This window comes from Chroicocephalus ridibundus, chromosome 18 (genome assembly GCF_963924245.1).
Source record: "Chroicocephalus ridibundus chromosome 18, bChrRid1.1, whole genome shotgun sequence".
NCBI classification, from domain to species: Eukaryota; Metazoa; Chordata; class Aves; order Charadriiformes; family Laridae; genus Chroicocephalus; species Chroicocephalus ridibundus.
Genome location: NC_086301.1, coordinates 7,873,005 through 7,900,497, shown reverse-complemented (window position 1 = coordinate 7,900,497; position 27,493 = coordinate 7,873,005). Strand labels below are relative to the sequence as shown.

The following is a 27,493-nucleotide window of genomic DNA, read 5'->3' as shown; positions in this document are numbered from 1 at the left end:
GGGATACTGGGAGGCACTGGGAAGGCACTGGGGGATACCGGGAGGCAGCGGAAGTGGCACCGGGGGATAGTGGGAAGCACTGGGGGATACTGGGAGGCAGTGGAAGTGGCACGGGAGGATACTGGGAGTCACTGAAAATGGTGTTGGGAGTTAGCGGGAGGCACAGGCATCATACTGGGGAGTACTGGGCCGATGCTGGGGATACTGGAAGGCACTGGGGGCTCCTGGGGGGCACTGGGAGTAGCCCAGGTGGTTACTGGGTGGCACCAGGGGATACCGGAAGGCACCGGGGGATATTGGGAGGCAGTGGAAGTGGCACTGGAGGATACTGGGAAGCACTGGGGGATACTGGGAGTCACCGGGAGGCACTGGCATCATACCGGAGAGTACTGGGCTGATACTGGTGATACTGGGAAGCACTGGGAGTGGCCTAGGCGGTTACTGGGAGGCACAGGGGGATACTGGGAGGCACTGGGAGTGGCCCTGCCAGTTACTGGGTGGCACTGGGGGATACTGAGAGTGGTACCAGGAGTTACCGGGAGGCACTGGGGGATAGTGGGGGATACTGGGAGGCAGTGGAAGTGGCACTGGGGGATAGTGGGAGACACTAAGAGTGGTACTGGGAATTACCGGCAGGCACTGGCATCATATGGAGGGTACTGGGCTGATACTGGGAGGCACCGCGGGCTCCTGGGAGGCAGGGGGAGTGGCCCAGGTGGTTACTGGGAGGCACTGGGAGTGGCACTGGCCGTTACTGGGAGGCACTGGATGCCTTGGTCCCTCCCCCAAAGCATGACCCAGCCCCGCTTTGGTCCAGATTTTCACCCGAATCACCGAAAAGCATCAAAAACGCCCCCAAAATCCCTCCCCACACATTGGTGGAGGCGGAAAAATCCCCACCAAAATGGCCTTTTTTAATTATTTTTTTTTTTTTTAATTATTATTATTCGTAATTCTTCGTTAATCAACCCCCGGCAAAAGCCGTTATTTCTGATTGGGCGACGGCTCCGTGCGTATATAAAAATCACTCCCCGGCGGGCAGGGACGGGCAGGGACGACGTCCCGCCGCTGCCTGCGATAACCAACGGTATAAAACAAAAATAAATCAACTGCCCCCCCCCATCTCCCCCAACGAAAAAAAAAAACCCAAATCCCCCCCAAAATATTTCTGCTTCACAGGCAAAGGCTGGGTCAGTGCGGTGCGTGGCGCGGCCGGCGGCGGCTCCTCTACGTCCTCGACAAGCCACGGTTATCCAAATCCTTCACCTGGGTGGGGAGAAAGGGCTCAGTTGGGTGATATTTCATGGTTTTTTTCCCAAATTTGGGGAGTTTGGGCTCATTTCGGGGCCGTACCTTGTATATTCGGACCAGCCAGTGCTCTGTGGTGTACGCCTCCTCCAGCACGTCCAGCTCAAAGTCCTTGTTGCCGATCTCGGCGTTCCTCACCCGGTCGTAGCCCGGCGGTCGCTCTAGGAGAGGGCAGGGTACAGTGGGGGCTGCCACGTCGCGCCCCCAGGACGTGGGGCGCCCCAAAAGCGGTGCGTGTGTCCCCCCCCGCCCCGGGAGGAGGGTTCTGGGGACTTACTGGCCTCGGTGTAGACCTGGCCGAAGCGGTAGTAGCACATCTTGTACATGAGGCAGTTGAGGAGCACCGGGGAGCCCTCGCGGTCCACCCGGAACTCCCCCGTGGGGGTGTAGTAGTCGTGCTCCTTGATGTGGCGGCCCGTGTCCGTGCTGCCCCCGATCCGCACCATCCACAGGAACTTGTTGATGTCTGAAAGGCGGAGAGCAGAGTTGGGGGGTGGGGGGCAAAGAGTTGAGTCGGGGACAGAGAGCGAGGGGTTGAATGGAGTTGGGGGGCGAAGAGCGAGGAGGTGAGCTGCAGGGCAAAGAGCGAGGAATTGAGTGGAGTTGGGGGGCGAAGAGCGAGGAATTGAGTGGAGTTGGGGGGCGAAGAACGAAGAGTTGAGTTGGGGACAGAGAGCGAGGGGTTGAATGGAGTTGGGGGCAAAGAGCAAGAGTTGAGTTGAGTTGGGGGGCGAAGAGCGAAGAGTTCAGTTGGGGGGCGAAGAGCGAAGAGTTCAGTTGGGGGGCAAAGAGCGAAGAGTTCAGTTGGGGGGCAAAGAGCGAAGAGTTCAGTTGGGGGGCAAAGAGCGAAGAGTTGAGTGGAGTTGGGGGGCAAAGAGCGAAGAGTTGAGTGGAGTTGGGGGGCAAAGAGCAAAGAGTTGAGTGGAGTTGGGGGGCAAAGAGCGAAGCAAAGAGTTCAGCTGGGGGGCAAAGAGCGAAGAGTTGAGTGGAGTTGGGGGGCAAAGAGCTGAGTGGAGTTGGGGGGCAAAGAGCGAAGAGTTCAGTTGGGGGGCAAAGAGCGAAGAGCCGAGTGGAGTTGGGGGGCAAAGAGCAAAGAGCCGAGTGGAGTTGGGAGGCAAAGAGCGAAGAGTTCAGTTGGGGGGCAAAGAGTGAAGAGTTGAGTGGAACTGGGGGGCAAAGAGCGAAGAGTTGAGTGGAACTGGGGGGCAAAGAGCGAAGAGTTCAGTTGAGTTGGGGGGCAAAAAGCGAAGAGTTCAGTTGAGTTGGGGGGCAAAGAGCGAAGCAAAGAGTTCAGTTGGGGGGCAAAGAGTGAAGAGTGGAGTTGGGGGGCAAGAGCGAGGACTTGAGTTGGAGACAGAGAGCGAGGGGTTGAATGGAGTTGGGGGCAAAGAGCAAGAGCTGAGTCAAGTTGGGGGGCGAAGAGCTGGGTTGAGTCGAGTTGGGGGGCAAAGAGTGAGGAGATGAGTTGGGGGGCAAAGAGTTGAGCTGGGGGGCAGAGGGCGAGGAGTGGAGTGGAGTTGGGGGGCAAAGAGCAAAGGGCCGAGTGGAGTTGGGGGGCAGAGAGTGGAGTTGGGGGGCAAAGAGCGAAGAGTCAAGTCGGGGGCAAGCAAAAAAGGTCCGTGCAGCTCCCAGAGAGGAGCGTTTTGGTACCGTTTCCACTTGGCAGCCCCAGCTGAAGGTGGGACTTTGCTCCTCTGGAGCTGTTTTGGAGACGCTTGTGCCACCAGTGCTGCCTGGGTGGGTTTGACCCAGCTCAGAGCAGACCTTACCGTCAGAGGAGTACCCGGTGAGGCCTCCAAAGATGACCAGCACGTAGCTGACGTCCAGCTCCCTCATGATCTCGTAGGCTTTCTCCTCTGTCGACGCCATCGCCTGGAGGGGACACAGCGTCAGTCACGCCACGCGGTGGCCTCGAAAAGTCAGGGCAAGGCGGCGGGCGAGGGAAGGACCTACCTGACCGACGCGGGAGATATGCGTGTTGTTCCAGGTGTTGTTGTCCACCAGGATGGTCCGGTTGGCCATGGCGGTTATCTGGTACCCATAATCCCACCAGGACATCACCTTGGCGTCCTGCACCCAAACACCAGACGAGCCGTCAGCACCTCAGCGGACAACGTTGGGTCCTCACCGCCCAAATCACCACCGTTTACCTCCGGCGTGTTGTGACGCAGCCAGTAATAAGCTTCTCTGAAGTCATCGAAGATGATCCTGCTGCCGTCCCCACCCCGGGCGGACAGGACAATGGAGGGGGAGGAGTACGCCTCGCTGGTCACCCAGGTGGAGTGGAAGGTGTATGTGATCAGGAAGAAAGCCATGACCAGGATCATGCCACTGGCAACCTGGGGGAACAAATCAGGGTCAACGCTGGAGGGCAGAGGCCACCAGCCTCCTGCACTCGTCCCCACCAGGCCCAGGTGTCTTCTCCTCCTTCCCAAGCCAGCCCAACACTCACTTCGTTTTTGATGGGGTAGGTGGAGTCTTGCTGCTTTTTGCTCTTCTTGTCCGGCCGGCTGATGTCCAGGTTCTTCATGTAGGTGGACAGCACCTGAGAAACCCCGATGCCGGACAGGATGCACATCACCGGGGCCAGCACCAGCATAAGACGCACCTATGGGCAACAGCAGAAGAGTCAGGGCCCGTTGGCGAAGAAATTGGGGCAGAAATCTGAAAGAAGAGGGAAATTAAATGCCGTCCCTAATTCAGCAGAAACATCAGCCTCAAGATAAACCCGTAGCTGATTTTTTGTAGTGGGTGCAGACTGGGAGCTGCCACCATCTCAGGTGAACATCTCCGAGAACTTGTTCTCTGAAGGCCACGGTGCAGAACTGACCTCGATTTAACACCCTTGGGCAAGTGGAGGTGGAGCCAAGACTCAGTACATGCCTCCGCACACAGAAATCAACCCGCATTTAGGGCTCGGGGTGCCAGAGCGAGAGTGGAAACGGGCTCATAAGCAGCCGTCTCTCATCGGTCCCTGCTCGGCTGCCTGGAGAATTTGGTTGGGTTTGCAACTCAGCTATGGGACACCAGGAACCACCCAGTGGGTGGCCGCGTGGAAGCAAGGGACACCAAACCCAGGAAGTTCTGCAACACGGCTGCACAGAGGGGTGAATAAACCCATTTTAAGGAAGGGAGAAAAGCCCCGTGAACAGTTCAGCCCGCTCAGGGTGGAAGAACCGTCCTCAACAAATTCAGAAAAAGAAATCAAAGCAGCTTCGTTAAGCCCATTCCGTCATCCTGCTCGTGCCCGGCAGGCAGCAGCGCTCACCATCACAGCCGAGAAGTACATGCTGGTCACGCCGTACATGATGATGAAAATGCGGGCGTCCGAGAGGTTACTGAAGCAGTAGTACAGACCCACTGCGACGAGGAAAGAGAAACGGGTCAGGTTCACCTTCCCGGAATAAAAAACAGCCGGCAGAGGCCCGCAGCACCGCGAGGAGACGGGAGGCTGCGGGAGGCGGCCGGCAGAATAAAACCCTCCCGGTGCGGTACGGTGAAGTGAATGCATCGGGGTGCGACGATATCTGCGCTGGGCTCACCTGGGAACATGAAAACCAGAAGCTGCAGGTCAAAGTAATAGGAGGACCACGTGGTGGGCTGGTGCTCGGAGACGGAGGCGATGATGGGGATGTTGTTCTTTGCGTAGGAGGGATCCAGCAGGGAGTAGAAACGCCCCGTCCACGGGGAGATTTTCCCTAGGAAAGAGGAGGAAAAAAAAAAAACAATCATACTCGGTTCCAGCAGAGAGTAACCCGATACGTTCTCTCACACGGGAAGCACGTGCAAGGCTGAATGAGCAATCCTGGACCCCGTTTAACATCTCTATTACTCAAAACTGCCATTTTAGAAAAGAAATACGGTGCAATTTTACCCTAAAAAGACTTCTCCCCCGCCCGACCTAAATTTTTAGCATCTCTTCGCTACTACAGATCGCGATTCAGTTTCCAAAGCATCAGCTCAGCGGCCCCAGCGCGCGCTGAGTCACGGCGGGTTTCTCTCTGCGCCTCGTATCGCCCGGAGCTGCTGCTTCAATATTTCCCTGCTAACGCGCAAATTAGGGCAGGTCCCCCTCAGAGGGGGACTCGCAAGCACTGAAATGCGGGCGGTAACGCGGAATCAGGATTGAAAAACGACGTGCTCTTCAAAGGCCCCAAAGGAGGCGAAGCTGGGGGTGAAACGCACTCGTCGTGGCCACCACCTCGGGCTACCTGTCAGCATCAGCACGGCCCCGATGGTGAGGAGGACGAAGCCGACCAGGGAAATGACGCTCCTGAAGAGGATTTCGAACTGCTGCGGGTTCAGCTTGCTCCGGAGGTAGTCTACGAAGGCGTGGATCTGACACAAGCCGAAGACTCCAAGGGCAGCCATGTGCTCCGAGGAGAGGACGGGCTGCGAGCAGGGGAGAGCGTCAGCAGATGCAGAAAACAAGAGCCGCGCTGTGCCCGATATTTTTGCTTTTCACAAATCACTTCTCAGCAAAACCGCTGCCCGAGTCACAGGAAACCGTCCCCTCCCCGCTGCCCTGAGTCACTTTCTTACATCGGCTTCGATTCCCAGATAGGAATCCACGTGGAAAATTAAGGCGATTCTCTTGGAAACGCAAGCTAAGCAGGCATTTTTCCTGTGATACCAAGACAGACCCTGGCCTGTGCGTTTCCTTCACCGAAAACGGAAATATTTTCATGAAAGGTAACCGATGCCGCGAAGGTTATTAGCAGCTTTGAAAGTCATCCAGCGCCTCCAAAAGCTAATCTTGCCAAAGGTCGCAACAAATCAGCGCAACGGGAGCTAGACTTGAAGCCAGCACCCAATTATAATGTCACCAACAAAGGCAAGAAGAGAAACCGGGTGCCAACTCGCTGCTGTTCTGCTACAACCCGTGAAATGACCGTCCTCGAGTCCGCAAACCATTCCGGTCCCCACCTGGAAGCCAACAAAGGAGATCTGCATGGAGAGGATGGTTCCCAAGCAGTAGACAGTGCAATAGGCTACGTAGATCCTGTGGGAGAAGCGGCCGGTCAGCATCAGCACGAGAACGTGCAAGGGGATGAGGTTAATCAGAAAGACGTAGCCGCCCCACGAGGAGACCTGCCAAGAGAGAAAAACAAACAAAAAAACCCCCACGAGTTCCAGGACTGAACAGGTCGCACAGCAGAGGTCAAAGGTGTCAGGATTGATTTTCCCGGGATCAGGTGCAGGATTTTCAGCCAGCCGTTGAGGACGCCCTTGGAGAGGGCGGATCTCAGTCACAGCCGCCAGAAGCCCGGATTTTTCAATGCCGTTAATAAAACCTTGCACAAAAACCCGCTAGTTTCGCTAAGTGGAAAGGAATGAAGAAAGCGTACGTTCGATTTCCACACCAAGCCCTTCAGAGAGGTTCCAGCTCCCTGGATACAAGGATGCAGGAACAGCAGGCCACGTATTTTTGCTCGGCGTATCAGAAACACCTCGGCGCCGGGAGAAGGAACACTTACCATGTAGAAATAGGCAAGAGCACACATCGCCGCCCAATAGATGGAGCCGGTTTTGACGGCTTTGATCCACATGTAGTAAGTTAAGAGCATGCAGAATATGGCGATACCTGGGTGGAAGGAGACAGAAAGGTCAAAGCAAGCTCACATCAGCCCTGAAATGTCAATATAATCTCTGAGGAGCACCACAGCGCCCAGTTGCCTTTAAAATATATATATAAATGCGTTTGCTGCTCCATCAGAAGGTGGAACGGCACCTCGTACAAAGAGCTAGGCTTCGGAAACGGGCTTCCTCTCTGATTTCTAGATCGAAACGCTGTGATGTTTGTGTCTTGCTGCCGGTAACAGCTCACGGGGCCTCTTCAAGCCACAGCAGCTAGCCTTTCTAGATACAGCGACTCCTTACGTCGCCCAGACACGGGAGGAGAACCTGGATTCTCCTCCCGTAGGCATCGACGACAGGATTGCTCCCTTTGCCAGCCCCAAAGTCATTGCCAGAACAGAGAGAAAACCCCGGGGGAGTCGCGCAGCAGCTCCGATCTCAAGCAGAGATTGTGGAGGCGGCAAAACCCTTTTTGTTTGCAAACAAGGATACTCGGGGAAGGGGGTGCGCTCGCTGCCGGAGTCGGGAAACGCTCCCTTCTCCTGAACTGCATAGGCGAGAACGGCCAAGGATCTCCGAGCGGTTGGGTTAGTTCAACTGCAGGGACCCAGCGGGGCTCGCTGGGCGAGGACGGTTCCTCTGTCATGCCCTGCAGCGTCTTTGCCATCGTGTTCCAGCACCCAACGTTCCTTACGGGTTTCCCTGCTCTGAGGGTCGCAAACTCACCTTCGTTATCGTAGGAGCCGGCAACAGATCGAGAGATGTACCCGGGCACAACTGCGATCATGGCGGCAGCAAGGAGCCCTGCCCCTGCATCCTGGGGGAAAAAACACAGCCAAAGGGGGGAAAAAGCCATCAGGTTTTAGGGCTTTTGTTATCGTGCCACACTACACACGGATACGCCTCGAAGGAATAAAAATAGAGCGTTGAAATGAAACTTTAAAGCTGATCTCCCATTTCCCAGAAGTTCTGGCTTTTGAGCAGCGCGGTGGTCACCTCCAAACTGCCGATACAGCTGCCCGCTGCCTTTCTGCGCTCCTCCGTAAAGCAAAAGCCTCCAAAGGCGCGCCCCGATTTTCCCCTTACCTTGAGCTCTTTGGTGAGGTGGTAAGTCACTATGGTGGTGAAAGAGGAGAAGAGGGGAGCCAGGAACACGCAGACGTTTCGGATGTCGATGGTGATGTGGAAGAAGTGCAGCACGTGGTAAATTGCTGCCGACGTGATCATCAGGCCTGCGGGACAGAAACGACATCGTTATCAGGGCGCTCTCGCTCTGTTCGCAACACCGGAGGTCGTTAAGTTTCAAATTAACAGCAGGGCAGTCCAAAGTCTCATCCTGGCCTCGATGAAGGGCATCCCCGAGCTCCCCTCCTCTCCCAGCTGGCGTTCAGGGCTCTGCTTTGCGTACGCTATTTGCCCCTCTCATGATTTTCCCTCATGTGAGGCGCGTTTCGGCTCAGCAGAAGGCCGACAGCTTACCTGGATAAATGGTGCCACCGATAATCCTGCCCAAGGGGTACCACGCTCGGTCGTCAAACCAGTTGTGGAATTTATAGAAGCCCTCCTCCGCCAGAAAGCGGGTTGTGCGGTAGTTAAAATACCTGTAACAGCGACAAGCACTAAGCATCTCCGCATCGGGACGGAGGGATACTGCCTGCTCACCGCTCCTCGGGTCACAAGCGCAGTCCTTAACGAGCCTTCTTACAACGAGGCAGCTTTCGACAGGCACTTCGCCTGTCAAATTGCATGCCCGTTTGGATACCCTTCTCCAACGTCTAGGGGTAAAACGGCATTGAAAGGGCTGACCGGGTTTTCCCGGCAGAGGGAATTAGTCCATTTTCCCTAGACTGCTGCAAACCTCAGCTGCAAGGGTCCATCCCTCCTCCTAGGGGCTTTAAAAGTGGGTTTGCGAAGGTAACGTTCTCCCTCGCGCCTGATTGAACCAGCAACAAGCCTGGGTTGTGGACACAAGGTGTACTAGGAGCGCTCTCTCCTGCTGTGCCCTGCTCAGGTAGAGAATAACCACGGCCCAGCATAAAAGCAGTGTTGGGCGATTAATTAGATCCAGGCTGCAGGATGAGTCCTAGGAACCGAGAAGTGAATTTCGGGTCTGGAAGAGGAAAAACTAGCTTTACTGAAAACTGCCCTCCAAATCCCTCATCCTCAACGGGGATTAACTCAAGGCCCAGCGAACACCACCCGCATTCTGCATGCCCCAGGAGAGAAAAAACCCAGCAGGCCCCAGGAAATGAAAGGGGAGGAAGACACTTACGGGTCAAATTCATGGATGACGCTTTCAAATCTCAGGACGGAAAAAAGCCTCGTGGAGAAAGCTGCAAACACAGAAAAAGGGCAGAGTGAACCTACAGCACTGGCCGAGCCAGAGTTACGTCAGGTTTATCTACTTTTTTGCTGGATTAAAATTGTTTCTGTCTTAAACTGGTCATTGGGAAGCTAAAGAAAGATGCAGTTTTCAAAGGAAAAGGTACAGAAAGAGTAAAGTGGTCACTTAAGGCACGCTTTATAGACAGATGAGAGCTTCACAACCTATAAAAGAGATGACGCAACAGAGGTGGCTCCAGCCCGGGGTCCCCCTTTGAGGGCACCAGCAGCCACCCGCAGTGCCAGGAGGCACTTACAGAGCACAGCTGCCATCGACAAGATGAGGAGCTTGAGCAGAGTGTCTTGCTTCTCGTAGGAGAGCCGGAGAAACCCCAACTTGGTCATCTTCACATCAAAGGCAGAGCTTGGGGATGCCTGAAGACCTGAAAACGCAGAGGGAAGATGATCAAAGAGCGAGGCAGCGCCCAGCCCCACAACGTCCCTAAACATTTCGTGAAACAGGACCTTAAATACCCCGCTCCTGCCCAAGGAGGTTGTGTCCACCTTTAACCCCACCAATGCCCCGTGCCTCCCTCCCCCAACCCCCCCTTGCCTCCCATCCTCACCTGATCAGCTGCCCCAAGTCTCGGCTGAGGTTCTTCTTTCTTTTACAGAGACCAGAACTTCTTAGGGGCAGAGGACGAGTCTGTTTCTCTGCGTACAAAACAAAACCAATCTGTAAGCTCTTCACAAACCCCCTAAATTTTCCCTGGCTGGGCTCTGGAGTTTAACCACGACCCGTAAGCGATGCATTAAAACAGCAATCCATGGAGACCGCAAGAAGTCAGTGCTGTTTTCTCATATATAGGAAGTCCGAATGGCTCCTAGCTGCTCCCACTTTGAGTTATTTACGCTAAACTTATACATCCCAGTGGTTTGCTAACGCGGCCCAGCGCAGTTAAGTCAGCTTTGTTTATATGGGACAACTTGGTGGTTTAATTCAGCCTCCCTGGCTGCAGGAAGAGACAGCAAAATCCAGATATTAAACACCAAGGAAGTGAAACTGTGGCCAAAGAATAACGTCTTTCTACTCTTGAAAACACTCCGATTTCTTTAAAATGCTTCTTTACCCAATCAATTAGGAAAAATACCCCACCACTCCCTGCAGGTTCAGTCCCAGAACCGGCAGATAAACCCTCAGCTCTCCTCTCTGAGCAACAAGGCCAGGGAGGGCAGATTTGGACAGGCTGAGATTTAAAAATAAAATACAAACCGGGCTTGGAAAAAAATCTCTCTGCGACCTAGAAGTGATTCCGACTTGCACGGATTTGTCACTAATTGATACAGAAATAAGCCCGTTTTGTAATTATTTCCTGGTTCCCCTGGGGATAATAAGCAGCAGCTAACGATGACAGAATGCAGATGCCTCCCGGGCACAAGTGGCTCTGCCACCGAGGTACCACCGGCACCCTGATTTCCACAGCTCCGGCAGATGACACACAGGGCGTGGGGGGGACCCTTCGCCACCCAGTAACGCCACAGCTACTGGGAAAACCAGCAGCACCCGGCCAGTGCCCAGATCCTGGGCTGGGAAGGCAGAAAAGCTGTCCTGGGGCCATGGACCTTCCTCTCATCACCTGACAGACCAAGGCACCCCATAACGCCTCACCCCACAGGCCTAGGCAGCCCACAAGGCCCCGGCACCCCACAATCCCACAGCCTCAACCCTGCAGACCTGGACACCCCACAACCCTGCAGCCCCTCACCCCACATGCCTGGGCATCCTCCAACCCCACAGCCCACAAGTCTGGGTACCCCATAACCCTACAGCCCCTCACTCCAGAGACCTGAGCACCCTTACAAAGCCCGGGCACCCCCTCACCCCACAGGCCCACACCCCACAGACCTGGGCACCCCACAATCCCACAGCTCCTTCACCCACACGGCTCCCTCACCTCACAGACCTGGGCACCCCGTAACCCCTCACCCCACAGACTTGGGCACCCCACAAGGCCTGGGCACCCCTCACCTCACAGGCACTCACCCCGCAGGCCCAGGCACCCCACAACCTCACAGCCCCTTGCCCCACAGACTTGGGCACCCAACAAGGCCCAGACCCCCTCCCATCCCACAGGCCCAAGCACCCCACAAGCCCTCACCCCACAGACCTGGACACCCGACAAGGCCCAGGCACCTCCTCACCCCACAACCCCTTACCCCACAGGCCTGGACACCGCACAGCTCCACAGCCCCCTCACCCCACAGACCCGGGCACCCCACGGCCCCTCGGTCCACAAGGCCCGGGCACCTCCTCACCCCACGGGCCCCCACCCCACGGGCCCAGGCACCCTACGACCCCACACCACTAGACCCAAGGCCGCCCCCGCCCGCCACCCGGGCCGCGGCCCTCACCCGGGCGCCGCGCTGGGCCCCGCCGCCCCGGCCATCCGCCCCGCGCAGCCGCCCTCGCCCGCCGCCGCGGCCCGCCCCCGCCCCGCCCCTCCCGCTCGCCATTGGTCCTCACCGACGCCGCTCCGGATGCGGCGGCGCTCATTGGCCGCGGCGCCTGGGCGGGCTGCGCGCGGCGCCTGCCCGAAGGGCGGGGCCGGCGGCGAGCGAGGCGTGACGTGTCCGCCCGGGCTTGGGGCGCCCCGAGGGGGCGGAGCCGGGCGGGTCACGTGGGCGGACGCGGAAGCGGGCGGTTCCCGCCACGTGGGTGGCGAGCGGGGGAAGGCGGCGGCTGGCCACCGTGGCCATCCCCGGACCCCGGTGGCCCCGAACGGCCCATGGGCGGCTGAGAGAGAGAAAGAGAGGGGCAGGCGCAGGACGGCTGCGAATCGTGATTCCTCCGTTTAATGTTTCAGTGTGAAAAGACTAGTGAAAAGTCGGTAAACCGGCCCAAAAACGCAATAAAACCCGGCGGTTTTGGGGACGTCACCGGTTCCTCCCCCACCCCTACCGGTCCGGTACATGCACGGGGATGAGATGGCACGGGTACAAAAAGAGTCCGCTATAAAACCAGGGCAGGGTACCAGCCGGCTCTTGGAAACTCACAAAGGTGTTAAAAATCCGTATTCTTTTTCCCCCCAAATCCCCATTTTTTTTTTAATGTGGTGGCGAGGGGAGAGGCAGAACCGCCATCGACGCCTCGGTGGCCTGCGTCCCGGCGTGTCCCCTCCCGTGGCGGGGGCTGGAGGGGCTCAGTGGCCCGGAGAAGCTGCGTGTTTGGCCGGAGAGGGCTGCGGGGAGAGGAGCCGGTCGGAGGAAGAAGAAGGGGAAGAGGAAGCACCGCTGAGGGCAGACTGAAGGTACACGGTCTTGTGAAAGAGTCTGTTGCTGAGGAAAACCACCAAGGAGAAGAGCCGGAGCTGGAAGTGGCTGGAAGGGAAGAGAGCCCGTCAGCTCCTGGCGACGGAATTCCCGCCCCCCCGGCAGGATTTTGGGGGGGTGGTGGGTGATTTTGGGGTGATTTCAAGGGGATTTAGGGCCCGGGGAGGTGGGGACTCACTAGGTTTTGCCGGGGGTCCTGGCTTCGTTGGCGCTGATGATGAAGAGGGGGAAAAGGATGGAGAAGAGGCAACCGCTGGAAGGGGAAAAATAATAATAATTAAAAATTATTAAAAAATACTAAAAATACTAAAAATAATAAAAAGGGGGGGGAAACGGCGTCACCTGATGATGTAAGAGGACTGCATCGCCGTGAGGAAAGCCAGCGGCAAGCCGAAGCCGAAGTAGTAGGGCCAGTTCCTCTCGATGTTGGACAACCGTTGGTGCATCTCGATGCCTGGCGAGGAGGAAAAAAACCAAAAAAAAACCCAAACTCTTCATTCTGGTTAAAATGGAAGGAAAAAAATGAGCCTCCGGATCCCAAATCCAGAGGAATTCCCCTCCAAAAGGCCTCACCTTTGTTAAACCAGCGGTACTCGAAGCAGTAGAGGGAGTAGAGCAGGGACATGTGGAGGAGGCTGACCAGTTGGCCCACCAGGTCGATGGGGAAGAGGCTCACGATCATCCCCTGGGATTTTAATTAAAAATAAATTTACAAAAAAAAAAAAAAAAAAAAAAAGAAAAGCTGTGGATTCTCTGGATTTAGGGGAAAACACGGCCCCGGAGGGAGGGGGTTTGTTCATCTCACCTGGATGAGGAAAAGCGCCTGCAGCAGGAGGTTAAACAACATGTCGGCGATGATTTTGCTGACGCTGGGGAAGGGGTGAGGTTTCCTGCCGGACACTTCGAACGCCAGATCCGCAATGTCCTGCAGGGGAAAGAAACCCCCCAAAAATAAAGAAAAAGGGTCTTGAGGAAAATTAAATGAAAAGCAAAACAGGCACTTCGGGGAAGTGAAGTTCAAAAGAGGCGGAATGAGCTGGTTTTGCCCACCCAGAGCCCGCTTTTCAGGTGGGATTTCCTCTGACATCAAAAAGCCACCACCCCCCCACCCCCGGGTGCCACCTCAACGAAGAGATTCCCCCCCGTCCGTGTCCCCGTCACCTACCTGGAACCAGATGGCATTGACCACCTTACTGAGCACGAAGAGGGGGAGGACCCAGAGGGCGCTGAAGATGGAGGTGAGGATGAACTCCAGCCAAACCCAGACGTCGCCGTGCAAGGACGGGTCACCTTGGGGAGAGGGGCCGGGGAGGAACGCGTGAGGAACCCGTCCGGGAACCTCCTCCTTCCACCCCGCCAACGGGACAGGGACTTACCGATGATCTGTGCCGTCACCGACTGCAGGACGGGGATAAATACGCGGTAAAACAAGAAGAGACTAAGCTAGAGGGGGGAAAAGAAACGAGAAGGGGTGATTAATTGGGCTGTCGTTAAGGATCAACCTCAGAGCGGGGGAAATCTTTAAAATATCGGTATTTAGTTCAGTAAAACAATATCCCCGTCTGCAGCAGAGCGAGGGGGGAATATTTGGGGTTTAAAAGACTCCGAGAAGCAGCCGGGGTTTAACGTGGAGGTGTCCCTTTGAGCCTATATCCTTAAAATACAGCATGGGGACGGGGAGCTGCGACCCATCCCGGGCTTTCACTGGGATTTTAACATCGAAAACCCAACCAAAAATATCCGCTTACCCAGAACACGCCTCCGTTCCAGGCACAGCACTGAAATATCCGGCTCACTATCCGGGGTTCGCTGCAGGGAGAGAAGGGAGAGACGTGTTGAGGTCCTGGCACCTGGATAAACGTCCCCTAACAAGTCACAAACTGCTTCACAGAATGGCTGGGGTGGGAAGGGACCTCTGGAGATCATCTCCTCCAACCCCCGGCCAGAGCAGGGTCACCCAGAGCAGGTGGCACAGGATCTCACGTCCAGGGGGGTTTGGAATCTCTCCAGAGACGGAGACTCCACACCCTCTCTGGGCAGCCTGCGCCAGGGCTCTGCCACCCTCACAGGAAAGAAGTTTTTCCTCGTGTTCGGATGGAATTTCCCGTGTTCCAGTTTGTGTCCGTTGCCCCTTGTCCCGTCCCCGGGCACCACTGAGAAGAGTCTGGCCCCATCCTTTTGCCCCCCCGCCCTTTAGATTTTGATGAGCATTGCTGAGATGCCCTCAGCACAGAGGTGCTCCGGCCCCTCAGCATCTCCGTCGCCTCCGCCGGACTCTCTCCAGCAGTTCCCTGTCCTTCTGGAACTGGGGAGCCCAGAACTGGACCCAGTGCTCCACAAGCGACCTCCCCAGGACAGAGCCAAGGGGGAAGATGACCTCCCTCCACGTGCGGACACACTCCTCTTCTTCCACCCCAGGAGACCGTTGGCCTCCTTGGCCACAAGAACATGTTGCTGGCTCACGGGCAACTCGTTGCCCACCAGGACTCCCAGGTCAGCCCCCAACCTGTCCTGGTGAGGGGGGTTATTCCTCCCGAGGTGCAGGACCCTACACTTGCCCTTGGTGAACTTCATTAGGTTCCTCTCTGCCCAACCCACCAGCCTCCTGTCCCACATCATGGACACCTTGGGAATGTTGTGGAGAACCAGCTTGACACCGGTTTTATCTGAACAGAGGCATCCCAGAGGAAATCCCCGCGCAGGCTCCTGCCGCTTTTCAGCCAGTGCATGGATTTACACCAGGAAGACTCTTCCAACCTTTGTTAAATTCCCCATATCTGCACCAAAATGGAAGAAAAGCAAAGCTTTCCTCTGGATTTTTGCATTTTTATTACAGATCTCAGGCTTTGATCTCCTCAAACTCTCGCCACAACAAAATCAGGGCTTTTCAGGCGCTTTTTGTTCTGGGAAGAGGCTTTTTGTTCAGCTCGGGGCGGTTTTGGCTTCTCTCTCTTTGCAGCGTGTCTACGGACACGCGAGAGAGCAGCTCTGTGGGACTCCGCAGTACTTCTCCAGTCACCCTCTGCTACCAAAGGATTTGTTACAAAGAAAACCAGAAAAATATGACCGGTTAGTCCCCCCTAAAATATATTTAATTCCTAAGGGCATCCGCAGATGCCTCTGGGGAGGATCGGGACCACAGGACACGGAAGACTTTTCCATCCTCTTGAGATAAAAGGCCAAGCAAATCGGAATAATTTGTAAATACGTCTTAAAAATGTCTTTTCGACTGCGTGAATTGCTAGCCCGACCGTAATTAGGGCAGCGGAGAAACACCTCAGCGCGGTTCGGGAGTCAGACACAAGAGCAGATGCTGTTTTGCTCCCACATGGATATAATTCTGGCATTTCCAGCCTTCGTGGATGCAGAACGCAGCAAGGCTGGGGAAAAAAATGATACTCGATCTGCCCCAGATGCGTAAATCAGATCTGAGCTACCGCTTCTTCCCCGATCCCATGGCTACCAACAACGCCCTATCTTTGAGAGACAGAACAAGTGTTCAGCCAGAAAAGAAATCCAGAAATCCACGTTCTTTCAGCTTGCAGAGCTCCATGCCTCCTATTATTATTTCAAACTAAATGCTTACTCTTAATTGTCAAACAACATAAAAGGTCCAAGTTCTTATCTCACGAAAACAGTTCCGGTTTCATTACACAGAGTGGGAAAAGGGCATTTCACGTCACGTTTTTCATCTTTAGTGGCTCCGCGCCTCCGCGCCATGGGGTTTATGAACCATTTGCAAACGCGCACCACAAGTTCTGCCTTCAATAGACTAATGAAAGGAGGGAATTACCCGGTTTCTGACCCGTCAGGCCCCATACTCACTTCTCTTGCTTCTTCTCTTCCATGTGAAACCTCCGCTGGGCCAGCGCGCTGTTTGCTCTCCTTCGCCTCTGCTCTTCCCTTTTCTGCTGGATCCGGGCGTCCAGCTTCGAGATGGTGCAGATGCCCCAGATGGAGTCCTTAATTCCCTGTGGACACGGGGAGCGGCCGTCACACTCCACCCCGCAGGGAGAGGAGGAATGGGATGTGGCCGATCCAGGCCATGGAAAACCTCCCGCTTACGGAAAGGGACTTGGATGTGGCCAGCCTCGCTCCCTGGCTAACAGGGGAAGCCAGGCACAGCCGGAGCCAAGGTTTGGAGCAGCTACACTGACTGTTTTCCACGGCCTGGTGACCTAAATCACCGCACGTTCCAGCATCTTTAGGAGCAGCACTATTTTTTTTTTTTTTTTTTTTTTTAAAAAAGGTGTGATTTCTCATCCAATCTCTGCTATTTATAACCCTGGCAAAAGCCAAAGAGTCAGATCTCTCACAGCCCATTTCTTCTGCCTGGCAGAAAGCCCTTCTTCCCCTGCCAGCATTTCTAAGGCGAATAAAATAGAATTATACAAAATATTTAGGATGTGCAAAGTCCTTGTGGCCTGACTGTACGTAAGAGCTTGATGCTTATACCTTTACAACTAAAAGCACCCGTCCTTGTCCCAGAAATATCCTCCCATCAGCCACATCCATGCAAACCTGTCAATAGTGCCCAATGCCTTTGCCTTACTCCTTTAAAAGACTGGGAGTGCCACCTCCTAGAACTCCACGGGCAGCTATTTCCAGCTCCAGATGATATCGTAGCCATCGTTACCAAAATCTCACTTCAAAACAAAAACTACAAGGAATCCTGGTGTGAGCCAGGACAGTGTCACTACCCAGGTGACCCACACGACAGTTCAGCATGTGGAGTTTTTGACAAAAGGGGATAAATTTTGATGCCAAACGCATGCCTGAAACAGGAGAATATGATGCTGCTGGTACCTAACGAGGTGGAAATTAATTACACAAGCTGCTCTACCTGCTGCTTTACAGATGGTGCGAGAACATCGTGAAACGACACAAGTCCCCCCGCTTTAGATCACGGCCAGTGTGCCACAGCAGTTTAAGAGCCCCTTTTCCTTCCAAATTTTTTAATCCACCCTTGATGATGTAGGAAGGAGGGTGCTCCCCACACAAGACCCACCGTCACCAAAGCAAACGAGACCAGTCCCTATGATAGAGGACCTGAAACACGAAGACTTACCCTGACGAGGTCATGAAGGAAGGTTTTCACGCTGTCTGCCATCTCGACTCCAGCATCACCTCTGGTTCCAAAACTATCAACTACAGGGAGAGGGGAAAAGCCGAACCCAAACCTCTCTCATCCTGGACAGAAGGGAAACGGATGGAGCCTGCAGGGAGACAAAACCCAGGACCATGGCAGGCGCTAACAGCATCAGTCTGAGCTGGGTAGTTACAAGCTAAATCACACCCCGGCCATTTCCAACAGCCTTCCCTGCCCTCACTGGCTTCCCGTCGGGCAACCATCCTGAAACGTATGGCCAGAGAAAGGACTCGTCTTGTTAATTCCATAGTATCTCATATTAACGAACTCGGGGTCTCAGGAACAGCAGAGTTTGTATTTCTACGCAGCAAAACATCACGCTGGGCCATTCATTTTCAGAAAAGAAAAGCTGGCAGAGCCAGCTGAGAGAGGTGTGAAAAAAATCGTTGCTAAAATACAGCACTATTTTAACACTTTACACCTCCGTGCCTGCTCTTCCTCACGCACCAGGTAAGAAACTCGAGGCCTACAATTAGGAGACTGACAAAACGAGGGCCGCTCCTGAGCTGTCCCATAAGCTTTTGCACAAAGCAGTAATTACTCCAAACAGCCCTCTGCGAAAAATGTTGCGCTGAGTCTTCTGCTTCTTGTAAAGCGCCACAGTAATACAGGCAGTGTCTGAATTGAGAAAAAATAATAATAAATCACCAGCTAACAGCATCGGCGGAGCTCTTCCGCCAGGATTCAAGCCACTCGCTTCTCCTAGACAGGAGCCAGTGGCAGCTCTGGAGCAGGCTGGAATCGCAAGCCCCGGCATGTCAGTGTTGCTGTTGTTCTGTAACGCGCAGGGCAGGATACAAACAATTAAAACTACTTTAAAAAAAAAAAAAAGGTTTTTAATTTGGTTATTCCGAGACAAAACCTGCCAGGGTTTGAACTGCGCTCCTGCGAAGCAGTGATGAAACTGCCGAAGCAGAACTGGCCTCCAGCTTTATTAACGTCGAGTTAATCACAGGCACCTTCACCCTAAAATCAAGGCTTCGGAAGGCGGACAGGCAGCGTCGGGTTCTTTTCGCTTTAGCCAGGCGTCCGAGGTCCGGGTGGCGCTGGCAGAGCCGCGGCCGAAACAAAAGGCAGAAACCAGCTTTTTCTTTGTTCCAGGCGGCCGCGCCTCGCCACCCTTCGGGCTCAGAAACGTACGCGTTAAATACAGCGAGATGGTCCCAGATTCCGCAGAAAGCCCTGCCTGATTTATTTGTACCCAGGGGTATTCCTGGGGGACTGTGGGGCACCCCCAGGGCTGGGGGTCACTGTGTAGCGGGGGTATCCTCAAGGCACCCCAGAGGGATGGGGAGCCCAGGCCTGCCCCACAGTTAGGCTGGGGAGGGCCTAACCTGCCCCCTCTGTTAACAGGGGTGACTCCCACAGTTACATGGTGGGGGGCAAATTTACCTCAGAGCTGCCCCCGTGGTTATGGGGGGGGTGGAATAACCCCTAGAGTTTATCCGGGCTGGGGGGGGGCACTATTTTACCTCAGGGTTGTCCCCACAGTCTCCAGGGAACCGCGTGGGGGGTTATAATTACCTCAGGGCTGGCCCACGGTGCCTTCGAGCCCCGGAATTACCTCAGGGTTGCCCCGCGGAACCCAAAAATACCTCAGGGACGCCCTACGGATCCCCCCCGGCCCCCAAATTACCTCACGGTTGCCTCACGGTGCCCCAAATTACCTCCGGGTTGCCCCACGGCTCCCCTGAGGCCCACAGTTCCCTCAGGACTGCCCTCCCGCGTCCCGGCGGTGACCACCCCTCCCGCCCGCCTCCGACTCCCCCAGGGGTCCCGCAGTAACACCTCGCCTCTCCCCCGCCTCCACCCCTCGCTCGCCCGGTGACTCACCGGCGGCCGCGGGCTGCGGGCCGGGGGCGCACGGCGCGGCAGGCGGCCCAGCTCCCGGCGGCCCGGCCGCCCCCACCCCCCCCCCCCACCCCGCGCATGCGCCGGCCCGCCCCGCGCGCAGCGGCGGTACCGCCCCCCCCACCCCCACCCCCCCGCGCACGCGCACTGGCGGCAGCGCGAGCACCCACTGCGCGTGCGGCACCGCACCGCCGCCAGGGGGCGCCAGACGGGCGGGGGGTGATGGGGGATACTGGGGGGAATGGGGGATACTGGGGATACTGGGGGGGAATGGGGGATACTGGGGATAATGGGCGATACTGGGGATACTGGAGATACTGGGGGGGAATGGGGGATACTGGGGATAATGGGGATAATGGGGATACTGGGGATAATGGGCGATACTGGGGATACTGGGGGGGAATGGGGGATACTGGGGATACTGGGGATAATGGGGATACTGGGGGATACTGGGGGGGAATGGGGGATACTGGGGATACTGGGGATAATGGGGATACTGGGGGATACTGGGGGGGAATGGGGGATACTGGGGATAATGGGCGATACTGGGGATACTGGGGATATTGGGGATAATGGACGATACTGGGGATACTGGGGATAATGGGGGATACTGGGGGGGAATGGGGGATACTGGGGATAATGGGGGATACTGGGGATACTGGGGGGGAATGGGGGATACTGGGGATAATGGGGATAATGGGGGATACCGGGAATACTGGGGATAATGGGGGATACTGGGGATACTGGGGGGTAACGGGTGGGAATGGCGGGTAATGGGGGCTGCTGGGAGGTAATGGGAGGTAATGGGTGGGGATGGGGCGTAATGGGGGATACTGGGGATACTGGGGATACTGGGGGGGAATGGGGGTTACTGGGGGGGAATGGGGATACTGGGGGGATGCTGGGGATACTGGGGATACTGGGGGGATACTGGAGGGTAATGGGGGGATACTGGGGATAATGGGGATACTGGGGGGGAATGGGGATACTGGGGGGATGCTGGGGATAATGGGGGGTAATGGGGATGCTTGGGGTTTATGGGGGATACTGGGGGGTAATGGGGGATACTGGGGGGGAATGGGGATACTGGGGGGGAATGGGGGGCACTGGGGGATACTGGGGGGTAACAGGGGATAGTGGGGGGATACTGGAGGGTAATGGGGGGCACTGGGGGGTAATGGGGGATACTGGGGGGATACTGGGGATACTGGAGGGTAATGGGGGGCACTGGGGGATACTGGGGGGTAATGGGGGATACTGGGGGGATACTGGGGATAATGGGGATGCTGGGGGGTAATGGGGGATACTGGGGATACTGGGGGGTAATGGGGGATACTAGGGGGATAATGGGGATACTGGGGGTTTATGGGGGATACTGGGTGGTAATGGGGGATAATGGGGATACTGGGGGGTGATGGGGGATACTGGGGGGTAATGGGTATAATGGGTGGGAATGGGGGGTAACGGGGGATACTGGGGGGCAATGATGGGTTATGGGGGACACTGGGGGGGATGGGAGTATTGAGGGTTTATGGGGGACACTGGAGGTAATGGGGGGATACTGGGGGGTAATGGGGATACTGGGGATAATGGGGATGCTGGGGATACTGGGGGGTAACGGGTGGGAATGGGGGTAATGGGATACTGGGAATAATGGGAGGGTAATGGGGAGGTAATGGGGGGATACTGGGGGGCAATGGGGATACTGGGGATAATGGCGGGTAACGGGTGGGAATGGGGGTAATGGGGATACTGGGAATAATGGGAGGGTAATGGGGAGATAGTGGGGGGTCACTGGGGATGCTGGGGCTGGGGGCACTGGAGGGATAATGGTAGCACTGGGGGGGACACTGCGGAGACACTGGGGAGACTGGGAGCACTGGAACATAATGGGGGCTCTGGAGAGGGAATAGCTGGTAGTGGGGACACTGGGGGGATACTGGGACTGGGGACAATGGGGCTGGGGAGAACTGGGGGGGCAGCAGGGACCATGGGGTATAACGGGGACAATGGGACAGGGGTATGGGGACACTGGGACTTGGGGGGGGGGGTATTGGGAGCACTGGGAATAATGGGGGATAACGGGGATGCTGGGCCACTGGAGGGTTAATGGGAGCACTGGGGGAACACTGGGGGTTCACTGGGGACACTGGGGCTGGGGGCACTGGAGCAATAATGGGAGCACTGGGAGGATAATGGGGGGTATTTTGGGACACTGGGGGGGCAATTGGGGATACTGGAGAGTAACGGGGGGTTAATGGGGATACTGGGGCTGGGGACAGTGGAGGGATAATGGGGGTAGCGGGGACACTGGGGGGATACTGAGACTGGGGACAGCAGGGCTGGGGGTGCTGGGGGGGGGCAATGGGGGACACCGGGGGGACAATGGGACTGGGGGCACGAGGACATAATGGGGACACTGGGGCATAATGGGGACACTGGGACTGGGGGGAGGGTGGATATTGGGGGCACTTGGGCTGGTGGGGCAGATATTGGGGACGCTGGGGGTGGGGAAACTGGGGGCCCCCTCATTTAACCCCCCAGCACGCTCATCATCCAGCCCTTTTATTTCTGCGGGCCACAAGATCCAACTTCCAGCTTCCCCAGCGCCGTGCCTCAGTTTCCCCAGTGCAGTCTCTGAGTTTCCCCAGCGCCGTGCCTCAGTTTCCCCCCCCCCCCCCCGTCCCCCCCCATCACACCACCCCGTCCTCCTCCAGCGGTTCCCCCTCCACCAGCCTCCTACACCCCAACCTCCGCAGGTCCAAGCTCTCGTACCGGCCCTTCACCACCAGCTCGGCCACCGCCCGGCCGGCGGCGGGTGCGTGCTGTAGCCCGTGGCCACTGAAACCGGCAGCTAAAAAGAGATTTTCTAAGTTGGGGTGAGGCCCCAGCACCCCGTTGCGGTCGAAGGCGTTGTGGTCGTAGTAGCCCGCCCAAGAACTCCGGAGACGGAGGGATGAGAAAGCCGGGACGCGACGAGCCAGCTTGGGCCAGACTTGCTCCTGGAAATAATCGTGATCCACCGAGAGATCGCCCGGATCCGGCTCTTCCTCCTGGAAAATGGAATGGTTCGGGATGGAAGGGACCTCGAAGACCATCTCGTTCCACCCCCCTGCCCCGGGCAGGGACATCTCCCACCAGCCCAGGTTGCTCCAAGCCCCGGCCAACCTGGCCTTGAACCCCTCCAGGGATGGGGCAGCCACAGCTTCTCTGGGCAACCTGGGCCAGGGCCTCACCGCCCTCACAGCCAAGAATTTCTTCCCAATATCCCATTTAAATCTCCCCTCTTCCAGTGTAAAACCCTTCCCCCTTGTCCTCGGCAACTTCATCCACCGGTTCCCTCAGGAACCGCAGATGCATCTCCTCAGGTCCCATGGACTTGAGCACCTTCAGGTTCCTCTGATGGTCTCCAACCTGACCTTCTCCTACTGTGGGTGGTTCGTCATCATTCTCCCGATCCCTGCTTTTGCCTCCGGCGCCTTGGGCGCGTGGTTGGAGCCCTTTGCCGAGGCAAAAAAAAGTCATGGAGTCCCTCAGCCTTGTCCATATCCCGGGCGACCAGGTCTCCCGCATCCTTCTGGAGAAGGCCCACATCTTCCCTCGCCTTCCTTTTGTCTCCAATCACCCGTAGGAGCTTTCCTGGTGGCCGCGTTCCATCCCAGCAGGGCTTTAGCGTCCCTCACCTGCTCCCCGGCCGCTGGGACAACCTCTCTGGATCCCTCCCAGGCCACCATCCCGGGCCACCTCCCAGGCCACCATCCCTCCCAGGCTCGCTTCCACCCTCGGAGGCTGAGGTTCTCCAGGACCTCCTTCTTCACCCAGCCGTGAGGGACGCCCCCCGTGGACTCACCTCGGGGGGGCTCATGCCACCCAGGTAGTTGCCGGCGATGCCGTCGCGGCGAAAATAAGCGCCGGTGGTGTCGATGAGGAAGGGGCAGGAGAAGCCGGGGCCGTCGGGGCAGTGCCAGGAGTACACATACCTGCGGGGATTGCGGGGCGGGGGGGCACCCCCAAAAAATAGAGAGCTGAGGGGTTCAGGCCGCACCCCGCTCCCCCCTCTCCACCAGGATGGGGGACTTGGGGGGGGGTGGGATGTGTCCCCCCCCCTCCAAAAAAACCAGCGTGGAGGGGTTCTCATTGCTCCCCACCGGAGTGGAGGGGTGGTGGGTACCAGGATGTGACCCCCCCCCCCCAGAAAAAAAAAAAAAAAAGGCTTTAAGGGGTTCACCATCCCCTTGCAGATGGAGGGGTGGGGGGTGATGCGCTGCACCCCCCCCTGTGGGACACCCACCCCCCACCCCCCCCCCCAAAAAAATGCACCAAGGGATTCGCTTCCCCCACCCCCGCCCCTTGAAGCTGGAGGGGTGGTGGGTGCTGGGATGTGACCCCCCCAACTCCGACCCCCCCCCCCCCCCCCCAAAAAAAAGCACCAAGCGGTTCATGCCCCCACCTTGCAGATGGAGGGACCAGGTGCGCCCCCCCCCCCCCCCACTGCTACACCCCTCCAAAAAAAATCCCCCAAGGGCTTCGGCCATCACAGAGGGGGTGGTGGGTGCTGGGATGCCCCCCCCCCCAAAAAAAACCCACCAAGGGGTTCACCCCCCTGGAAAAAAAAGGGGTGCTGGGCTATGCCCCCCCCATGGGCTTCACCCACGACAGAGAGCTGATGCCACCACGTGTCCCCCCCACTGTGAACCCCAAAAATTGCCCCCCGCCACCCCGCACCTCTTCCTGGGTTGGATGGGCAGGGGGGGGCACAGCCCCCCCGGCAGCCCGGCCCTCTCCAGCAGCTGCCCGGCCCAGGCGCCGGCGGCGTTGACCACGATGGCGCAGGCGACCGGTTGGTACTCCAGGCTGTCCGGCACGTGGATCTGCACCGGGAGCCGGGGGGGTGTCACCCAAACTTGGGCGGGGGGGGGGGGTGTCGCAGACACTCGTGGTGACCCCCCCCCACCCTCCCAGCATGGGGTGGGGGGAACACGCGCACTCACGTGGACGTATTTGATGCGGGCGGTGAGCGGCGTCGGTCCCTGCGGTGGCATCGTGTCCGAAGCCGAGGTGATGAAACCTGGTTTGGGAGGGGGGCGGGGGGGGAGAGGTGTGAGATGGGGGGGGTCCCAGGGGTGTGTGTGGGGGGGGTACCCCGCTGTGTCGTCCCCCGTCCCCCCCCCCCCCCCAATCTCACCTCGCACCTCCCCGGAGCAGCTCTGGACCCCCAGGGATATGGCTTTGCGCCGGAAAGCGTTGAGGAGGGTCCAGGGGTCGAACCAGCCTTCATCCTCCAGACCTGGGGGGGGGGGGGGAAGAAAAACACGTTGGCGGGGAGGGGGGGGACACATACCACAGTGTGACCCCCCCCAAAAAATAACCTGGGGGGTGGGTGGACCCCCCCTTCCCCAAATAAAGTGGGGATGAAGGATGAACCCAGCGGGGTGAGGATGAGGACGGGGATGAGGATGGGGATGGGTGATGAGAGGGGGGGGTCCCCATGCCCGTCCCCCACCCCTCGGTACCGTAAGACGCCAGGGCCACCTCCTCCGTGTCTATCCAGGGGAATTTTGCCTTCAGCTGGGTGGGGGACAGCAGGGCCACCTGCGCCCCTTCCTCCCTGCGGACGGGCAGCATGCAGGGGGGGTGGGGGTGTCAGGATGAGACACCCCCCCCCCCCCCAAAAAAATAAACCCCCCCACCTGTGTGTCCCCCCCACCTTTGGAGCTGGACGGTGGCCTCCAGCGTGGCAGCGCCCTGCGGGGGGGCGAGGAAGAGGTACCCCGAAGGCTGGAACTGGATGTCGATGGGGGGCTCGCTGGGGACCCCGAGGTGCTCCTGGAAGCGGCGTGGTGGTGGTGGTGGGGGGGGCACCCCATTGAGTGGAGCTGGACCCCCCCATCCATAAATAACACATTCATCCCCCCCCCCCCTCAAACACAGCCCCACATACGTTGATGTCGCGGAGGAAGCTGGCGGAGTAGCGGGACATCTGGATATTTTCCGGGAGGGAAAACTGCTGCCGGATCCCCCCCACCGACAGCACCGTGGAAGCTTGGGAATACTGAAGGAGACACCCCCGTCCCGTCCCCCCCGCCCCCACCAAAGAATGAAACCGGGGTTCAAGGGTTGGGGGGGGGGGGTCCCCAAGGCCGTATCCCACCCCGGTGGGGGGGGGGGGCGGGGGGGGGTGTCTCACCGTGGGGTCCCGCTCCACCACCAGCACCCTCATGCCGTGCCGCCGGCCCTCCAGCGCCTTCAGCCAGTAGGCCACCGACCAGCCCACCACGCCGCCCCCCACCCACCACCACCACGTCGGCTTCCTCGGGGGGCCGGGGGCCCGGGGGGGTCCCCGGGGGGGTCCAGCCCCCCTCCGTACCCCCCAACGCCGGCACTTGAGCCTTCAGAGTCTGCCCCAGGCGCTCCAGGCTCTGTCCCAGCTCTGCTGGGAGATTGGGGAAGGGCCGGGGGGGGGGGGGGGGGGGGGGCTGCCAGGGCTAGGCACAGCTGGCAGCCCCCCCGGGACCCCCCCCACTTCCCTCTGAGACACCCCCCCCCACTTCCCTCTGTATCCCCTGGGAACCCCCTAGGACTGTCTGGGACCTCCCCCCCGCCCCGGAGCCCCTCCAGTTCCCTGGAGACCCCCCAGGCCTCTCTGGGACCCCCCCCAGAACCCTCCAGGACTCTCTGTGGCCCCCCCCAGGACACCCCCGCCATTCCCCTGGGATCCCCCCCTCCAGTCCCTCCTGTGTCCCTCCAGTCCCCTCTGGGACACCCCCCCCGCTCCAGCCCCTATCCCCCCCCACACCTTTGATCCCCCTCCCCATTCCCTGTGCACCCCCCCCCGAGACACCCCCCCTACCCAATTCCCCCTGGCAGCCCCTCTCCGCCCCCCCCCCCCCCGCCCCCCCCCCAGTCCCCTGGGACCCCCCGACAGCCCCCCCGGACCCCCACCCTCCCTGGGACCCCCCCCATCCCTTTGACCCCCTCCCCATTCCCTGCAAACTGCCACCCCCCAGACAGCCCCCCCCCACCCAGTTCCCCTCCATCCGCCTCCCCAGGCCGCTCTGGGACCCCCTCCAGTCCCCTGGCACCCCCCAAAGCCCCTCTGGGACCCCCCCATAACCCCCCCAAGACCCCCAGCGATCCCCCTGTCCCTTTGGCACCCTCCCCATTCCCTGCGACCCCCCTTCCCCCCCAGACACCCCCCCCAATTCCCCCCGGGACCCGCCAGGACCCTTCCTCCGTCCCCCCCCCCAGTGCCCTGGGACCTCGCCAAAGCCGCTCTGGGACCCCCCCATTAACCCCCCCAAACCCCCCATTCACTGGCAGCCCCCCCATCCCTTTGACCCCCTCCCCATTCCCGGCGAACTGCCACCCCCAGACAACCCCCCCCCCCCCCCCCGCGCAGTTCCCCCCGGGACCCCCCCCTCCGCCTCCCCGGTCCCCTCTGGGACCCCCTCCAGTCCCCTGGCACCCCCCAAAGCCCCTCTGGGACCTCCCCGTGACACCCCCACACCCCCCATTCACTGGGAACCCCCATCCCTTTGACACTCCCCCCCCGCCTTCCCCCGTGCCCCCCCCCCCCCCCGTGCCCCCGGTGCCCAGGAGTCCCCCGTCCCCCCCCCGCCAGGGTCTCACCGCGGAAGATGTCGGAGCAGAGGGGGGCGGCGGTGCGGAAGGGGCGGCCCGGGGACCCCCCCGGGACCCCCCCCGGGGTCCGCGTCCCCCCCCGCGGGCGCAGAGCGAGCCCCCAGCGCAGCATGCCGCCTGGCCACGCCCCCTCGTCAAGCCACGCCCCTCCCACCGAGCCACGCCCCCCTCCGTCACGCCTCCGCCTCGCCCCTCTCTCGCCGCCGCCACGCCCCTTCCCGTCCCCTCCGCCAATGGGGGCGCGGCGGGGCGGCACTTCCGGCGGAAGTGCGGCGGGGGAGCAGTGCGACGTGTGCGCGGAGCCGGGCCCGGCGC

The 27,493-nt window shown here is 58.6% G+C and overlaps 3 protein-coding genes across 3 annotated transcripts; all 3 read right to left on the bottom strand.

The window, feature by feature from the left end:
- Nucleotides 1-1,116: 1,116 nt before the first annotated feature.
- Nucleotides 1,117-11,718, bottom strand: STT3A (STT3 oligosaccharyltransferase complex catalytic subunit A). The gene is made up of 19 exons (XM_063355240.1): nucleotides 11,620-11,718; nucleotides 9,834-9,921; nucleotides 9,525-9,650; nucleotides 9,158-9,218; nucleotides 8,365-8,486; nucleotides 7,972-8,117; nucleotides 7,612-7,702; nucleotides 6,786-6,892; nucleotides 6,235-6,399; nucleotides 5,520-5,700; nucleotides 4,851-5,006; nucleotides 4,577-4,668; nucleotides 3,761-3,916; nucleotides 3,459-3,647; nucleotides 3,262-3,378; nucleotides 3,078-3,180; nucleotides 1,586-1,774; nucleotides 1,354-1,469; nucleotides 1,117-1,266 (listed from the first exon to the last, which is right to left on the bottom strand). The coding sequence occupies exons 3-19, from the start codon at nucleotides 9,610-9,612 to the stop codon at nucleotides 1,228-1,230; spliced, it is 2,118 nt and encodes a 705-aa protein (XP_063211310.1). The 5' UTR covers nucleotides 9,613-9,650; nucleotides 9,834-9,921; nucleotides 11,620-11,718; the 3' UTR covers nucleotides 1,117-1,227.
- Nucleotides 11,719-12,032: 314 nt separating this feature from the next.
- On the bottom strand, nucleotides 12,033-19,653 carry EI24 (EI24 autophagy associated transmembrane protein). The gene is made up of 11 exons (XM_063355241.1): nucleotides 19,520-19,653; nucleotides 17,606-17,753; nucleotides 16,363-16,508; nucleotides 14,286-14,346; nucleotides 13,914-13,980; nucleotides 13,703-13,827; nucleotides 13,343-13,462; nucleotides 13,111-13,222; nucleotides 12,880-12,991; nucleotides 12,716-12,790; nucleotides 12,033-12,585 (listed from the first exon to the last, which is right to left on the bottom strand). Exons 2-11 carry the CDS (start codon nucleotides 17,645-17,647, stop codon nucleotides 12,408-12,410), a joined length of 1,038 nt encoding a protein of 345 aa, XP_063211311.1. The 5' UTR covers nucleotides 17,648-17,753; nucleotides 19,520-19,653; the 3' UTR covers nucleotides 12,033-12,407.
- Nucleotides 19,654-22,215: 2,562 nt separating this feature from the next.
- Nucleotides 22,216-27,301, bottom strand: FOXRED1 (FAD dependent oxidoreductase domain containing 1). Its single transcript, XM_063355140.1, is given in 11 exon segments — nucleotides 22,216-22,590; nucleotides 23,388-23,517; nucleotides 24,263-24,408; nucleotides 24,529-24,605; nucleotides 24,723-24,824; nucleotides 25,051-25,145; nucleotides 25,245-25,363; nucleotides 25,479-25,589; nucleotides 25,725-25,829; nucleotides 25,831-25,967; nucleotides 27,167-27,301. Coding segments are annotated over 11 exon segments (1,506 nt in total). The 5' UTR covers nucleotides 27,291-27,301; the 3' UTR covers nucleotides 22,216-22,230.
- Between the last annotated feature and the right edge of the window lie 192 nt (nucleotides 27,302-27,493).

Coding starts and splice junctions, on each gene's coding strand:
- STT3A (XM_063355240.1), bottom strand. CDS start 9,612: ATGACCAAGTTGGGGTTTCTCCGGCTCTCCTACGAGAAGCAAGACACT. Junction 8,487..9,157: donor GTCATCCATGAATTTGACCC/GTAAGTGTCTTC, acceptor TCGCTGTTACAG/GTATTTTAACTACCGCACAA. Junction 3,917..4,576: donor TGTACTTCTCGGCTGTGATG/GTGAGCGCTGCT, acceptor TGTTGCCCATAG/GTGCGTCTTATGCTGGTGCT.
- EI24 (XM_063355241.1), bottom strand. CDS start 17,647: ATGGCAGACAGCGTGAAAACCTTCCTTCATGACCTCGTCAGG. Junction 13,828..13,913: donor GGTGACGGCACAGATCATCG/GTAAGTCCCTGT, acceptor CCTCTCCCCAAG/GTGACCCGTCCTTGCACGGC. Junction 12,586..12,715: donor AGGACCCCCGGCAAAACCTA/GTGAGTCCCCAC, acceptor CTTCCCTTCCAG/CCACTTCCAGCTCCGGCTCT.